At 36.0% G+C, this 17,774-nt stretch overlaps 2 protein-coding genes across 2 annotated transcripts in view; both read right to left on the bottom strand.

Moving 5' to 3' along the window:
- The window catches only part of LOC127845666 (TBC1 domain family member 31-like), a 50,819-nt gene that overhangs the window by 11,087 nt on the left and 21,958 nt on the right, over positions 1–17,774 (bottom strand). The window contains exons 13-19 of the mRNA XM_052376711.1: positions 8,263–8,442; positions 7,428–7,607; positions 7,091–7,143; positions 5,478–5,630; positions 4,162–4,297; positions 3,553–3,645; positions 1,028–1,168 (exon numbers count right to left, since the gene is read on the bottom strand). Of these exons, the coding sequence (XP_052232671.1) occupies positions 1,028–1,168; positions 3,553–3,645; positions 4,162–4,297; positions 5,478–5,630; positions 7,091–7,143; positions 7,428–7,607; positions 8,263–8,442 (936 nt within the window). The remainder of the gene's footprint in view (positions 1–1,027; positions 1,169–3,552; positions 3,646–4,161; positions 4,298–5,477; positions 5,631–7,090; positions 7,144–7,427; positions 7,608–8,262; positions 8,443–17,774) is intronic.
- On the bottom strand, positions 10,879–12,601 carry LOC127845684 (uncharacterized). The gene has a single exon (XM_052376768.1). It carries the CDS (start codon positions 12,284–12,286, stop codon positions 11,387–11,389), a length of 900 nt encoding a protein of 299 aa, XP_052232728.1. The 5' UTR covers positions 12,287–12,601; the 3' UTR covers positions 10,879–11,386.

The raw sequence follows: 17,774 nt of genomic DNA, 5'->3' as shown, positions 1-17,774 counted from the left end.
AAATTGTGACTTCTAGTGTATTTACAAGGTTTCTCTATAGCCAAATAAGGAAAACTGCCCCGCCCACTGGCGGCCATGTTTTTCAACGGACCAGAACCACTGTTGAACTCAACCAACATATCATTAAGACAAACATTTTGACAAAGTTTCATGAAGATTGGGCATGAAATGTGACTTCTACAGTGTTTACAAGGTTTTTCTTATGTTTGACCTAGTGACCTAGTTTTTGACCCGGCATGACCCAGTTTCGAACTCGACCGAGATATCATTGGGACAAAGCTTCTGACCAAGTTTCATGAAGATCGGAAAGGAAATGTGCCCTCTAGAGTGTTTACGAACAAATGTTAACAGATGGACGGACGACTTAAAAAGACCGGTCACAAAAGCTCACCTGAGCAATCATGTGAGCTAAACAGTCAAGGTGCTAAACGTTACACAGTTAAATACAGATCTCATTCCTATTGATAAACATATAAACAAGACGACGCTGGAATCCAAACCATTTTTGTGCATACTGGAAAATAAACCACACAATAGCTACTTAACAACTCGTGCTGACCCCTTCATGGTTTAATTCCTATGAATAGAAACTTGAAATCATTTGTATTTATATTTATATTATTTGAGCCCCATTCTGGGAAAACCGGGCTTAATGCAAGTGAGTAAAGAGTCGTTCCAGATTAGCATGTGCAGTTCGCCTGTGTGAACTAAACTGGCTAATCAGGGAAGACACTTTACACATGCAAGGCTCATTTCATAACGCTCTATTTTCAAAGAGATGTTTTAACCCTTTAAGACTCAGATACGCATTCTGACACTTTAAAAGTGCTTAAAAAAATCAGATTAAATTATAAACCTTTCTTGCTAGATTTAAATTGTCAAGGCCTCATCTCCAATATTTACATATTGATATGCAGCAAACAGCATTAGACCTGAACAGACTGCAGGTAATTTGCAGGCTGGTCAGGTTTTATGCTGGTTATGGAGCCATTTTCACTTTGCTTCTGAGCAGGAAGGTTTCATCTACCTTTCTGGCCTCCATCTCTCGTTCTCGTTCCGCGTCCTTCAGTCGCTGCTGTATGCGGTCCTCTAGCTCAGCCTGCTTGCGGTGCATGTCCTGCTCCGTCCGAAGGTGGTGAGATGACGTCGCATACTCACGGAACAACTCCTGCGATTTTAAGTTTAATAATGTATGAAGTATTTATCAGTAACTGGCATTTCTTTCTTGTAAGCACATCTCATACATAGAGATCACTGCATCACTGATTCCTGATGGTAATGTGTGGAGTTGTACATAACGCTTGTAAGTCTGTCAAAAGCTGCCCTATGTTTGACCTTTGACCTTTTAAGAGGTGATTTTGGTGAACATATGTGGTAAACTATTATCAACTGAATGTTCTTGCCTCTTCATTTTTTTTTTATTTATAAGATAACAGACTCTTTCAGCCCAGGGCCTATAATTAAGTAAATATTCTGTCTCAACTTAAAACAAGAGGGCCTGAAAGGCCCAAAGTCGCTCACCTGAGATAACAAGATATTATTGGGACAAATCTTCTGACCAAGTTTTATGAAGACCGCCCCTTGGAAGCCATGTTTTTCAAGCAAACAAAATTATTTTCGAACTCATCCAAGATTTCATTGAGACCAATCTTCTGACCAAATTTCATGAAGATTGGACAATAAATGTGGCCTCTAGAGTGTTAACAAGGTTTTACTATAGCCATATTAGGAAAAATGCCCCGCCCCCTGGCGGCCATGTTTTTCAACCAAAGAGCATCATTTTTTAACTCTTCCAAGATATTATTGGGATAAATCTTCTGACCAAGTTTCATGAAGATTGGACAATAAATGTGGCCTCTAGAGTGTTAACAAGATTTTACTATGGCCATATATAGCCATATATGAAAAATGCCCCGCCCCTTGAGAGCCATGTTCTTCAAGCAAAGATTACCATTTTCAAACTCATTCAAGATATCATTGAGACAAATCTTCTGACCAAGTTTCATGAAGATCGGAAAATAAATGTGGCCTCTAGCGTGTTAACAAGGTTTTACTACAGCGATATAAGGAAAAATGCCCCGCCCCCTAGCGGCCATGTTTTTCAACCAAACGGCATCATTTTCGAACTCTTCCAAGATATTATTGGGATGAATCTTCTAACCAAGTTTCATGAAGATTGGACAATAAATGTGGGCTCCAGAGTGTTAGCAAGATTTTACTAAAGCCATATATAGCCATATAAGGAAAAATGCCCTGCCCCTTGGTAGCCATGTTTTTAAAGCAAGGGTTACCATTTTTGAACTCATCCAAGATATCATTGGGAAAAATCTTCTGAGCAAGTTTCATAAATCGGAAAATAAATGTGGACAATAGAGTGTTAACAAGGTTTTACTATAGCCATATAAGGAAAAATGCCCTGCCCCCTGGCAGCCATGTTTTTCAACCAACCTGCATAATTTTCAAACTCATCCAAGATATTATTGGGATGAATCTTCTGACCAAGTTTCAAAAAGATTGGACAATAAATTTGTCCTCTAGAGTGTTAACAAGATATTACTATAGCCATATATAGCCATATAAGGAAAAATGCCCCGTCCCTTGGCAGCCATGTTTTTCAAGCAAACGTAACCATTTTAAAACTCAACCATCATATCCAGAAAACACATGTTCTGACTAAATTTCATGAAGATTGGACCAAAAATGTGACTTCTAGAATGTTCACATGTTTCCTCTATATACATATAAAGAAAACTGCCCAGCCCCCTGGCAGCCATGTTTTTTCACCGATCTGGACCATTTTCGAACTTGTCCCCGATATTAATGAAAGCAATGTTTCCACCAAGTTTCATGATTGGGCAAAAATTGTGACTTCTAGAGTGTTCACAAGGTTTCTCTATAGCCATATCAGGAATACTGCCCCGCCCCCTGGCGGCCATGTTTTTCATAGACCAGAACCATTTTAAAACTCAACCAACATATCATTTAGACAAACATTTTGACGAAGTTACATGAAGATTTGGCAACAAATGTGACTTTAACAATGTTCACAAGGTTTTTCTTTTTTTTGACCTAGTGACCTAGTTTTTGTCCCATCATGACCCAGTTTCGAACTCAGTCGAGGTATCAATGGGACAAATGTTCTGACCAAGTTTCATGAAGATCGGACAATAAATGTGGCCTCTAGAGTGTTCACAAGGCAAAATGTTGACGACGCACGACGGACGATGGACAAAAGGCGATCACAAAAGCTCACCATGAGCGCGTTGTGCTCAGGTGAGCTAAAAAAAGAATCTAATTTTTAAAATGATTTAGACCATTATGCTAAATTTGGTGTTAACAGAGTATTTTCCAATTTACAATCTCACTTAAACCGGAGTTTGATGAAAAATATGTGCATATTCTTATTTCTGAGCTTTAGATTCTTGTGAGCTTACTAGAATTTTCAATACTCAGCTGAGTGGAAACGCAAATGCTATTTTCTTAGTAGAGTTAAAACAATGTTCATGATACTGTGCCGTTATGTTGATTGTGATGACTGCGTATAGTGGATACCTGTTCAAACATCTTCTTCTTGAGTTGGAGCTCCATGTTGCGTATCTCAGCCTCCTCAATGGCCTGCTCCGTCTCTTGATCCCTCATTAACGCCTGCAATCAAAAGAAAGGGTTTCATATTCATTATACACGTATTAGGCTTTGTATTTAATTTTCAATATAAAATTGTAACGTTTATCAAGTGTAAAACCTTTTTAATCGAACTCGTTTTAATATCTCCCTGGTTCCAAAGGTCTATTGCATCAGCCCATAGATGTAGGCAAAACAAAACTAAACAGTATGTATATCCATATTTGAGTGTCCTATACCCATCACCATACTGTATACTCCAATTAAAGTTTTGAAATTCTACCACTAATGTCTTCCTGCCATAACATGATGGTGGATCATACTACAAACAGATGTGCCTGGCTCTGGGTAAACCTAGTTAAATGTTTGTGGTTTGAGTGTCATTGGGAAAACCCAGTTAAATGTCATTGCAGATTAACTGGATTTTCTTTAAGGAGTGATTTTCTTTAAACAAAAAATACCATAGCCTGGGCTAATTTGGGACATTTTCCCCGTTTTCCCAAAGTGATGCTCAAATATATTAGAGCCCTATAGCCGTACCTTCCTCTGGACCTCGTCATCAAGGCGTTTAAGCTCCGCCTCCCTCTGGGACTTCTGGAAGTGCAGGAACTTCCTGCGAGCTGCGTCCAGCAACTGTAGCTCCTTAAACTTCACCTCACGGTTCAGGGCATTCAACCTGAAGAGAATAAGTTTTCTATATAACATTTAAAGGAAAACTTCCCTTATGCCTGGTGGCAAATTTTTTAGCAAATTTGAATAGACGTTTAAGAAACATTTAAATTTCTTTTGGCATCAAATATAATTATTAATTTTTTTAAATTGATATTTCAGTTTTTAATTCTTACAGATTCAATGGTCTCAGATTATTAATTTTTCAGGAGCTCTACAAATCCTTCTTTACACGAGGGCCGCAACACCGAGGTTTTAAAGATGTTGAGTTAAAAAAAGAACAAAAAACACAACTTTATATATCATCAATCACTTGATTTACAAGAGCACCGCATAACGGGTGCCACGCTAAGCTGCAAAAGCTTGTCAGAATTTTTATTTTTTTATTTTTTTTAGAGGTCACAGTGACCTTGACCTTTGACCGAGTGACCCAAAAATGGGTGTGGTGTGTAGAACTCATCAAGGTGCATCTACATATGAACTTTGATTTTAGAGCCTATGTTAAAGTTTTATATTAGAGGTCACAGTGACCTTGACCTTTGACCTAGTGACCCAAAAATGGGTGTGGCGTGTAGAACTCATCAAGGTGCATCTACATATGACGTTTCAAAGTTGTAGGTGGAATCACTTTGACTTTAGAGCCTATGTTAAAGTTTTATATTAGAGGTCACAGTGACCTTGACCTTTGACCTAGTGACCCAAAAATGGGTGTTGCATGTAGAACTCATCAAGGTGCATCTACATATGAAGGTTCAAAGTTGTAGGTTGAAGCACTTTGATTTTAGAGCCAATGTTAAGGTTTTAGCACGACGCCTACGGCGGACTATGACAATAGCTCGGGTTTTCTCCGAAAACAGCCGAGCTAAAAATACAAGGTGAGCACTGGATATATGTTTATCATTCCATTCATGGGTTTTCATCTGATCAATTCAGTTGTAGAAACAGGGCCCATATATCCCAATACATTTCTAGACTTAAGAATAAAGAATGTGCTTCAAAACAAACAAAAATGTGTCCAGTGTTTGAATATATGCAGGCTTTCACTTGTAAACAGGTTATTAATAAAGTTTCTATAATAGAAGGAGGTAGGAGGAAGCAGTGGTTGCCAACAGAAATTCTTGAATATTCCAAATTAAAGAATATTCTTTATTCTTAGACTTGAGTGAATACGGGCCTAGAACTCGTACCGTTTCCTCTGGTCTGTGAGTTTCTGCTCCTCATCGTGGATCATCTTGCGTCGTTTGTCCTCCGCCTCCAGGAGCAGTTTCTGTTGCCGGTACCAGGCTTCTTCCTCCTGCTGTCTACGCTGGGTCTCGTGCTGCATGTCCATAGACACCTGCCTGCAACACACGCGGGGAACCGGCTAGAATAATGTTTATCTTGATTGTGTCTGAGTTTCAATCAGAAGTTTGAATCTGGGCCTAGTTAGGTCAAATCCTGGTCACCTGGTGAAGTCTTCAACAAATGTTCCTTGAACACAGGTAAGCGCTTAACGGCCATCATGGCCCTATTGTTGATTACTTAACCACCTTAGCACTGAGGGAACCAGCTTACTTGTATGTGCTCATTTGTATGATTGAAGTCATCTGCTTAGTTAAGTTGTAGCCCTTTTCAACAGTTCTTAACCCTTTCCCACTGAGAAGCAACGTGAAAATGGCAATATGCAAACAGCATAAAACCTAAACAGCCTGCGAATACTGTAAAACCATTAAATTTCGTGTGGTACGAATTTTCGTGGATTTTGTTGTTCCGCTGAACCACGAATTCAAGTACCAACGATTATTTTTACATTTTTAATCCAAAATCAGTCCTTTCCGAATGTCATTGCCAACATTCTCTATTGTTTTCGGTTATCAGAGATATTTGATTGAGATATGCTAGGTAATACAATATGTTGTTTTCTTGATAAGTGTTTGGGTAATAATACTTTTTAAATCAAGCACGGAATTTAAACTGTACATCAACGATTGTTCCCTTTTTTTACGTGACGTCGTCAAATTAACAGTTTGCAGATTTAATCACATATGTCAATTAGTGCCAATTAAAGTTAAAAGAGACAGAACGGTTTTCACACCTGTATTTTGGGGACCATATTACTCAATTGTTACTACTAGGGAACCGATTGAGCAGAGAATTGCAAATATTGTCAAAACAACATTGATGGCAATTAGCGAGCGGGGACCCACAAGATCGCCGCTTATTTGCTCTTATCGACAATAATCGGCAACACTTTCATGCTTCAGTGCACATAAATCACACACCTTGCTGTCAACACACATTAGCAGATTATTCTTCGTTATTACTCTGGTTGTTTTAAGAAAAGTTTAATTATTATGACTGTCAATCTTCCCATGAAATCCACGAAATTACGTGTCAACGAATTAGTTGTTTTTTTATTAAACCACGAAATTTCATACCGACGAATTTCTATACGTTTACAGTAACTCGCAGTCTGTTCAGGTTTTATGCTGTTTGCTGCTCATCAGTATCTAAGGGTTGGAAATAAAGCCTTTAAAACTTGAATCTAGTAATTAAGATTTTAAATCAAATTTCACTTTCTATGGAATTACAAATATGTGAAAATACGTATCTAAGCGGTAAAGGGTTAAGACATATCATTACGGTCAATTAACATGTGCACACTTTCCAGATTAAGTTGATTTACCATTATTAAGTGCATATATTGACAAATGTAGAACTTAAACCAGATGCAGTAGATTACTATAGAAAATTTTCATGACTAATTATTGCACAAGGCATGGAACCTGTATATTGATTTAAATAGAGGAAACAACTCTACCTTTGTCTAAGATAGTCCAGCTCTTCTAGTCTGATTCTCTCCCTTTCTTGAACCTTGAAGATATTTGAATAATCCTCGAAATCTTATTTAAATATACTATCAACTATGAAATAAAAAATATTTGTTTAAGATATCAGATAGTTTTATGAACTTATGATATTTGTTGAAAATATTTGAGTCAAACTATAACTTTGGATATTTTTAAATATATCAATAAGTCAATTATGAACATGGGATATTTGTGAAGATATCTGATAATATGAATATGAAGCCTGAATATCTGTTGTTTTAAATATTTGATAATTAATCAGGAACTTGCGATAAACGTTTAACATACCTGATAATCAACGATGAACTTGGGATATTTGTTGAAGACTGGGTATTGTCCCTTGGTTAGGGGTTTGTAATCCTCAAGAGTATTTTTAGGGTGAATATCATCGGGGGTGGCGTCCATGATTCTGTAGGCCTCTTTCAACACTTGCTTCAAGTCAACTGCATTACGATGGTGGAAGAAATACTGCAAATAATGCATTGGTCAACTTATATATCTCTGTTTGTAGATACTGGTAACACATTGATGATCTGGCAGTTTCGAACAATGTACAGAGAAAAGGTAGAAAGGAAATAGTGTAGCACAATGACCTATGATTTGTTAGCACAACACATTTTTTTGCATAACGTATCCAACACCTTAACATTAAAAAGGGACAGTGGATGAACTTTTTCTACTAGTGCTGTCATAATTACATAAACAATGTTTTAAGACTAAATTTTTCTTATTTTCATCTTTAATGGGAATGTAAGTTTTTTAAAATTTGGGCTAAAAATCTGCAAAATACGGTGAGTAAAGTACCATATAAGCTAGAATGCACAAATGTCCTTGACACTTTCTGCATTTTTAATTTTAAATGTTGACCAAGAGACCGTCTCGATAAACCCTTGTTACATTGTTACGATTCGTACGCCATTTGCATTGATATGTTTAAAAGCAAAATGATGAGTTATGACCATCATAACTCACAAGCCCTTATTCGTTACAAGGGATTTATATAAAGAGGGACATCTAGTGGTAAAGAAAAAGGCCAAGGAGGCAACACTCTGTCTTTTCACTGTGGTGGACCTTTGCTTATCAGTGCCCTTATCATAAATCTTCCCCACTTTCCAGTGCATACCCTGAAGTCATCAAGCTCGACACACTGCATGAGAGGTCCCCGCGCACACATGGCGTAGGCTGCCACAACCATGAGCAGGAAGGCTGGGTGGTTGCTGAACACGTTGTCAAACAGCATCATCCACTCCTCTTGTGTTAGCACCTCGGAGAACAACGTCTCCAGCAATGGCCATGCGTAGATCTGCAACAAAGTGAACATGGCGGCATTGTTAACCTTTTAACGCTTAGGTACACATTTTGACGCATTTGTAGTCCCTTAGAAAATGAAGTTAAATTCAAGACCTTTCTTAATAGATTCAAGTTTTAAAGGCTTCATTTCCAACCATTAAATACTGATTTGCAACAAACAGCATATAACCTGAACAGACTGCAAGTTATTTGTTTTATTCTGGTTGAACATAGCCATGTTTACTTTCCTTTTTAAAAGGAAAGGGTAAACTAGATTCATGTTGGGTGAAAATGATTCAGTCATATGCAAATTAATACACCACTTTATCTAACTTGTTTTATATTAATAGGAGATAAATCTGATGTATGCTATATCACTTAGGTATGTGTCACACTAAAACTATATCACTTGGATGTGTCACACTAACACTATATGATATCACTTGGATATGTGTCACACTAATACTATATCACTTGGATATGTGTCACACTTATACTATATAACTTTGATATGTGTCACACTAATACTATATCACTTGGATATGTGTCACACTAATACTATATCACTTGGATATGTGTCACACTAATACTATATCACTTGCATATAGATAACACTCATATTATATCACTTGGATATATCTTGCACTCATATACTTGATCACATGGATATATCTTACAATCATACTTTATCACATCTTACAATCATACTTTATGACTTAGATATACCGTTGATGAGTTATTGATTGGAAACTATTTTCACACTTTGTGACAGTGACCTTGACCTTTGACCTAAATGAGCTAAATAATTCATATAGAGCTAGGACTTATGTAACTTTTGTGATTTTAAAATGCAATCTTATCTAACAAGTATAAAAACAAACAAGTTTAGAAGTGTCTTAAGTAGGCTTTGTGTATCTTCAAATTGACTGAAAGTTGAGGCCTGGATATGGCAAAAACCTACTCCTATTCCGTATGAGGAGAGACATTGTAATTGTGGTCATTACTCAAAGATGAGTATCACTTTGTAATTGAATGTAAACAACATACAGAAATAAGAAAGTTTTACATTATTACTACTATTGGAAGAAAATATGTTTAAATTTGTTGAATTAATGAAATCCAAAAATGTTCGAACCAATAACAATCTTGCCCAATATGTGAACAAAGTCTTTACACTTAAAAACTTGTTTAATCTTTATTATGATTATCCTAAGACTATTAGAACATACATGTATTCGTACATAACCATTTTATGTAGATTTATCATGATAACAAGGATTGACCTCTTGCTTATTTTTTGTTTGTATATGAAAATGTACTCTATTTTTTTTTAATTTAGTCACTTGATCACTTGCTTGTTATATACATAACATTTATATGTTGTATACTCATGGACAGTTGTTTATTGTATAAACAATCGAACTGTTAAAACTGTTTCAACCTTATTTGAACTCAACAAGAGGGACATGCACAGTCTTCAAGATACACTTGTTCACAACTTTAATTGGTCACCAAGTTTTTAACCTGTAGAGATAAACATTCGACCATGTTTAGTTAAGATTAGGAAATAGTTGCCTTAAGAATTGTTAAACGTATTTGCTTTTTAAGATTAAACCTTGTGGCCTAGTGTTTAGATACACATAACTCTGATTCAAATTTGGCCTAGATGTCAAAAACACATTCTGACCAAGTTTCCTCAAAACTGAATTACCCCGGTATTTCTAGAGTGGAAACAAGGTTTTTCTTAGATTTCACTATGTGCTCATGTAAGCTAATAAAACACATCTATTTCAGAATAAATTTAAAGCATTCAAACATTTTTATAGTGAAACTACTTTATTATTTTGTAATATAGGAATTTTAGTTGTTTTAAGTTATTTACTTTTATGCAAAATACCACTGGTAAGCATGGGTGCAATTATGTAAATGTTAATTTTTAAGAATGTATCTTTCTGAAAAATTTACCTTATTAAGACGATCTATTTTTCATTATATATTATATATAAAAAATTATATATTAAGATTTACCACAGAGACCATAACCCGATAAATAAAGAAAAATACTGTTCAGTTCTTATAATTACATTAAGCAGATATGTGAACATATTAAAAGCTAGATCTGATGTTTTCAGATGGCATACTATTCACATTTCAGTTTGGGTTTCATCTTTAATTAACATCCAATTATTGACATTTGCAACAAATTTTGACATCATTTTGCTATTGACGAATAAAAATAATTAATTTGCAAAGATTAACGACATCGTTTTGCCAATTTTTATAAATATGTGGTAATGTCATGAATTTTATGTTTTTATTTGCTTTGGTTCATCATGAAATGATAAAAGGTCACGCAGGCAGATTATCAAATCAGATTTAGCAATTTTGTCAAAATGAAAAAAAGTAGTAATTATAACTCAATCAAAAATATCACAAAAAACAAGTGATGTAAAATATTAAAATACTTTAATAATACATATTCACAATTAAATATATACATCTTTATACAAATTGCAATATAAACATAGCACTTGTCAAATTAAAAGCTTTACATGATCTTTACATGTTAATTCAAAAGTTGAAAATAACCGTCACATTATGTAATTACTTTACCAGTATACAGCATGACTATCTGCAGAATATTCCTTGTTACATGTTAAACAATCATTTTCAAGGATTGTGCAAGTTAAGATACTTAGGAAAGATGCGCGTGAAAGCTGCTAAGAACACAAAACTGAAAGTACATAAAACATGGTGCAAGTTCATACATGTGTATACTCAGAAAACATACTCATGATTACTATCACTAACACTAAACTGAAATTACACAAATTTCAGTCATTGCAAAACTTTCCCAGCTGAAAGTTCATAAATCTCAATCACTGCAAATCTTCCCCAACTGAAAGTGCATAAATCTCAGTCACTGCAAAACTTCCCCAGCTGAAAGTACATCAATCTCAATCACTGCAGAACTGCTCCAGCTCATCACCGCTTGAATTGTACGAGTCTGAGAGAAGCCCAGTAGGACCCCTGAGGAACGCGTGTGAAGTCTGAACGATATCGCTGAGCTGCTTGATAATGTCACCATAGAGTCGCGGCTGAGGGCGGTTGTTACCGGACAACTCTGAACAGATGCTAATCAAGCGCTTTTCCACTTGGATTTTCTGCTTCTTAGGTTTTGTGTTGTTGGTGCGGTTACGTTTGTTTGCAAACCACGCCTTCACCTGAGAGAGAGAAAGTCCCCCGAGATTTGCTAGCGCCTGTTTTTCTTCGTCTGTCGGATAGGGGTGATCAATATGCTTCTCATACCAGTCGGTCATCACTTCAATACCTCTTGAGCTTAGTTGGCGACCTTTCACCTTCGAGCTGGAAACTTCTCTGTTGGACGGCATGCTGATTTTGAGTAGTTCCAGACTTGCCGTAACACGATTGGTCAAGTGCATACGCTGCTGATCGTGATGAACATGTATACGATTTAACTCCCGCTGGTACTGAGAAACACTCAACATGTTGTTCTCTTTCAAGTCCTGAATTGCCTCGTTACGTTCATTTTCAATGCTCGAACACTGCTTGTTGTAAAACTCATGCAGTTCAACGACTTTCTGGTTGCCAGAAGGCATCACCTGCTGAAAGTCCGACATCAGATTGGCCTCCTGTATGGCTACGATGTTTGGATCCAGGGAAGTCTCCTGCTGAGGCTCCTCGACCTTCATCAGTGACACGGGGATGCTTGCTGTCTGCTGCACATCGCTCATCAGCGTATCCCTCAGGGCTCCAAAGTAAGGGTTGGATGTAAGCCGCACAAAATCAAAGTCTGAAACTTCAGCTTTCACAGATGAACGCAAAATTGCTGCCATTTTTTTCTATCTCTAATTGTTGTACTTAATTTAAACTTATTGCCTTTTTTCGCTTATGTGTGTGTGTCTAATTTTAAGCTCAATGTGGTTAATGGCAATGATAGTCAAACTGATACTTATATATCAACTGCTTCACTTGTAGTCCACTTTGTCAGAAATGATGACTATTTCCAGGTGTGAACATTCCCACACAAACATGAAACTTTCCCAGATACAAGTGCCACCCTGCACAAAAACTGGTCACACAGTGTCTGCACTACAGCCTACACACTGATTATTATCCAATAAACTCTAATTGTGTTTTTTCCAATATCAATCAACTGCCCTGCAAATATAGCAATTATAACTGTACTTGGGAGGTGCTGGAATATTTAGTGTATTTCTCACTCATAGGCAAAACAACTGCCAGCCAATCAAATCTGATATATTGCTAATTCAACCAATCATCTTCTATTGTGATTTCAATTAAGTGTCAATCAAATATTTAAGTGAACAATCAAAATGCAGGATCCTAGTTAATGATGGCATGCACAAATAACTCACTAAAAGCACATGTCAGCAATACAAGCCAATACAAACTGTTATAACAATTAAATAGGTGAACATTTTATTGCCAAACAACCAAATGAGTGATTAACTGTACATTTGGATTATCAGAATTATTATTTTTTGTGCATTTAGCTGTATTCCAAAAAAACAATTATGGCAAATTAAACAGTTATTTGTAAGGGTTATATACATGTAGATATTTCAATATGATAACATTTTATATTTTCTTTATTAAAATTGTCTAGCAATTCATCATAACTACCATCAAATCAACATTAAATATTTAAATTATAATTGTTGAAATATGTTCAATAGGTCTAACAGTTCAAAATTTTAGTTGACCAAGTAAAGCTTGATACCTGCAGGAACAATGTATTGCATAATATTTTGTACTGAGTCACATTCACACATATACAATATATGGCTGCAACAAGTTAAAATATGCATCACACGCTTACATGTTTGAAAGACAATACTATTAATATTCAAAAGATCTATATTATAAGTTTAATGAGTTTTTTTATTTTTGGTCTCAAAGACATCCTTCAGAAACGCTTATTGAATAATTAAGAGTTTTTTTTATAGCATGAGAGGACTGGGACTTAAAATATATTTTCTGCAAAATCTACAATATTTAGACAAATCTGAAATGATTATAAAAATCACAAGTTGTTTTGCCATCACCATGATTTAAAGCCAGGTTCTTAAAGAGCAAAATACTTGTGGGGTTCCTAATAAACAATTTGTTTTTTCTATACTGGTATATTCTGTAAATCTGCAACAGGTTTTATGCTGTTTGCTGCTCATCAATATCTAAGGGTTGGAAATGAAAAAACTTAAAAACTTTAAAACTGCCATCTAGTGAGACAGGTCTTTAATTAAACTAAGGGACTAAATAAGCGTAAAAATAATTTATTATGTACCTAAGTGGTAAAGAGTGAACATTCTTTTTGAGATAACATGAACTGAACAAATGTACTAAAAGTACAACAAGAGGGCCTGAAGTTGCTCACCTGAGATTTAAAGGAACTGACCTGTTTTGTGCAGCCCAAGATGTCATTAGAACAATATGTTCTTACCAACTTTCATGACTAGTGAACACCCTGGCAGCCACGTATTTAAACAGACCTGAACCATTTTCATCCACATCCAAGATATCATTTAAACAAATATACTGACAAAGTTTCATGAAGATTCATAAGTCCATATAAGGAAAAATGCCCCGCCCACTGGTGGCAATGTTTTTCAAGCCACCGTAACCATTTTTGAACTTGTCAAAAGTATCATTGGGACAAATCTTCTGACAAAGTTTCATGATGATCGTACGATAAATATGGCTTCTAGAGTGTTAACAAGGTTTAACTATAGCTACATGTATATAAGGAAAAATGCCACGCCCCCTTGGCGGCCATGTTTTTCCACCAACCTAAACCATTTTCAAACTCATCCAAGATATCATTGGGACAAATCATCTGACTAAGTTTCATGATGATCGGACAATAAATGTGGCCTCTAGAATGTTAACAAGGTTTTACTAAAGAATGATATATAGCCATATCAGGAAAAATGCCCCGCCCCCTGGTGGCCATATTTTTTGGGCCACCACAACCATTTTCGAACAGATCCAAGATATCATTAGGACAAATCTTCTGACCAAGTTTCATGAAGATCAGAAAATAAATGTGACCTCTAGAGTGTTAACAAGGTTTTACTATAGCCATATTAGGAAAAATGCGCCGCCCCCTGGCCTGGCAGCCATGTTTTTCAACCAACCGTCATCATTTTTGAACTCATCCAAGATATTATTGGGATGAATCTTCTGACCAAGTTTCATGAAAATCAGACAATAAATGTGTCCTCTAGAGTGTTCACAAGGTTTCACTAAAGCCATATATAGCCATATAAGGAAAAATGCCCCGCCCCTTGGCAGCCATGTTTTTCAAGCAAACGTAACCATTTTTGAACTCATCCAAGATATCATACAAACCAATCTTCTGACCAAATTTCATGAAGATTGGACAATAAATGTGGCCTCTAGAGTGTTAACAAGGTTTTACTATAGCCATATAAGGAAAACTGCCCCGCCCCTGGGCGGCCATGTTTTTTCACCGATCTGGACCATTTTCGAACTCGTCCGAGATATCAATAAAACCAATCTTTTGACCAAGTTTCAAGATGATCTGCAAAAATTTTGACTTCTAGAGTGTTCAAAAGGTTTCTCCATAGCCATATAAGGAATACCGCCCCACCCCCTGGCTGCCATGTTTTTCAACGGACCGGAACCATTTTTTAACTCAACCAACATATCATTAAGACAAACATTTTGACAAAGTAACATAAAGATTGAGCATCAAATGTGACTTCTACAGTGTTCACAAGGTTTTTCTTTTATTTGACCTAGTGACCTAGTTTTTGACCCAGCATGACCCAGTTTGGAACTAAGTCAAGGTATCAATGGGACAAATGTTCTGACCAAATTTCATGAAGATCAGACAATAAATGTGGCCTCTAGAGTGTTCACAAGGCAAAATGTTGACGACGGACGACACACGACGATCACAAAAGCTAAAAAGCATTTGAAAACTATTTTTTTTTGTCATAAATCCTGATACAGTTTACCCCAGAGTACACCGTGGCAGCCAGACTAATAACCAGTAAATTTACAGTTTACATTAAATCAGAAATAATATAGGCTCATCCTTGACATTTTCTGTAAGCTGATTGTCATATCTATTTCTATCATAGATATTAAATTATTTGACATTTTCTGTAAGCTGATTGTCATATATATTTCTATCATAGATATTAAATTATAACATAGTGGGTGCCAACACTAGGCTGTGGGTGCAGTTTTGACATTGTGACCTTGACCTTTGACCTAGTGACCCAGAAAATGGTGTGGCGTGTAGAACTCATCAAGATGCAGCTACATTTATGAAGTTCCAAAGTTGTAGGTGAAAGCACTTTGATTTTAGAGCCAATGTTAAAGTTTTAGCATGACAAAAGCGGACTGCGGACGACGAGCTGGCTTTGACAATACCTCGGGTTTTCTGCGAAAACAGCCGAGCTAAAAAGGGGAGTCATCATGAATTATTTTTAAGTAATTATTTTTTTTAAGCCATATATTTTTTACAAATGGCCATTTTAGCAATGCATTAATTATGGACGGTAAAAACATGTGTCTAAAATACATAAATACTGAACAATGCTCTTAAAGTTAAACTGAATAGTCAAGAATACATTTTATAAGTATGAACATATTTAAAACAAGGGCTGTTTGTTAAACATGCATGTCCCCCATATGGGCTGTCAGTTGTAGTGGCAGCCATTGTGTGAATATGTTTTTTGTCACTGTGACCTTGACCTAGGCCTAATTATTCTTGAGTTATCATCAGGAAACCATTTTACTGTTTCGAGTCACTGTGACCTTGACCTTTGACCTAGTGACCTGAAAATCAATAGGGGTCATCTGCCAGTCATGAACAATGAACCTATGAAGTTTCATGATACTAGGTGTAAGCATTCTTGAGTTATCATCCCGAAACCATTTTACTGTTTAGAATCACCGTGACCTTGACCTTTGACCTAGTGTCCTTAAAATCATTACGGGTCATCTGCGAGTCATGATCAATGTACCTATGAAGTTTCATGATCCTAGGCAAAAGCGTTCTTGAGTTATGATCCGGAAACCATTTTACTGTTTCGGGTCACCGTGACCTTGACCTTTGACCTAGTGAACTGAAAATCAATATGGGTCATCTACGAGTCGTGATCAATGTACCTATGAAGTATCATGATCCTAGGCATAAGCGTTCTTGAGTTATCATCCGGAAACCATTTTACTATATGGAGTCATCCTTGACCTTTGACCTAGTGACCTGAAAATCAATAGGGGTCATCTGCGAGTCATGATCAATGTACATATGAAGTTTCATGATCCTAGGCATAAGCGTACTTGAGTTATCATCCCGAAACCATCTGGTTGAGGGACGGACATACGGACCGACCGACATTAGCAAAACAATATACCCCCTCTTTTTTCTAACACCTGAGATGAAAATTATGTTCTATAATGGGTACGTAACACCAATTATTGATTATGGATGTGTCACATGGCAACATGCAAATACTAGAGATATGAACAGAATATCAAAACTGAAAAAAAGGTTTTAAAGAGTAATATTACGTAATGATTTGAATATAAATGATCATAATTTTTCGCAAAAATTCAATGGATTTTTATTTAAAAACAGATGTAAATATTTCACAAGTATACTTATTTGCAAATCTCTCCATATATATCAACGACCTGATAAAACTAATAAATAACAATAATTACAATTTAAGATCGATATCAAACAATTATTTGACGCATAAAATACCTTACTCAAACCTTTTAAAAAAGTCGTTTAATTACTCTGGTATGGTAATATGAAACCACATACCGGTTACCGGTAGTATTCAACCATCTCTCACTCTCACCACTTTCAAACATAGGTTTAAGAAATATTTCCTTATTGAGGCGCAAATGAGTTTCACGCGTAATTATATTTTGTGCGTTCTTGTTTACTTCTTGATATTGTTATTGGTCTTGTTAATTAAGATGTTAATTTTATGTGTGTGTATAGCTAGGTGTGTGCGTGTGGGGGGTGTGCATGTGCCTGCGTGATAGTGTGCTTATGGGAAAATGTAATCAACAAGAAATTAATATTCTTAAATACTTCCTGTAAATAAATAATTGTTTCTCAAGACCATTTCAATATTCAAATAGAAATTAATAATATAAGAGAAGTCATTTAATAGAGTTGCTTTTTATAACACTTCTACATGTATAACACTGTTACAGTACTCTTATGTCCGTCAAAGTCTACATGTTTCGCATGATAATGCAGAAATGCATTACACATATCATAGTTGTTTGAAGGCCTCATTGAAAATA

This window comes from Dreissena polymorpha, chromosome 9 (genome assembly GCF_020536995.1).
Source record: "Dreissena polymorpha isolate Duluth1 chromosome 9, UMN_Dpol_1.0, whole genome shotgun sequence".
Lineage (NCBI taxonomy): Eukaryota > Metazoa > Mollusca > Bivalvia > Myida > Dreissenidae > Dreissena > Dreissena polymorpha.
This window is presented reverse-complemented; position numbering and strand designations above follow the sequence as displayed.

What these genes read in the sequence shown, in the direction of transcription:
- LOC127845684 (XM_052376768.1), bottom strand. Translation starts at nt 12,286, where the DNA reads ATGGCAGCAATTTTGCGTTCATCTGTGAAAGCTGAAGTTTCAGACTTT.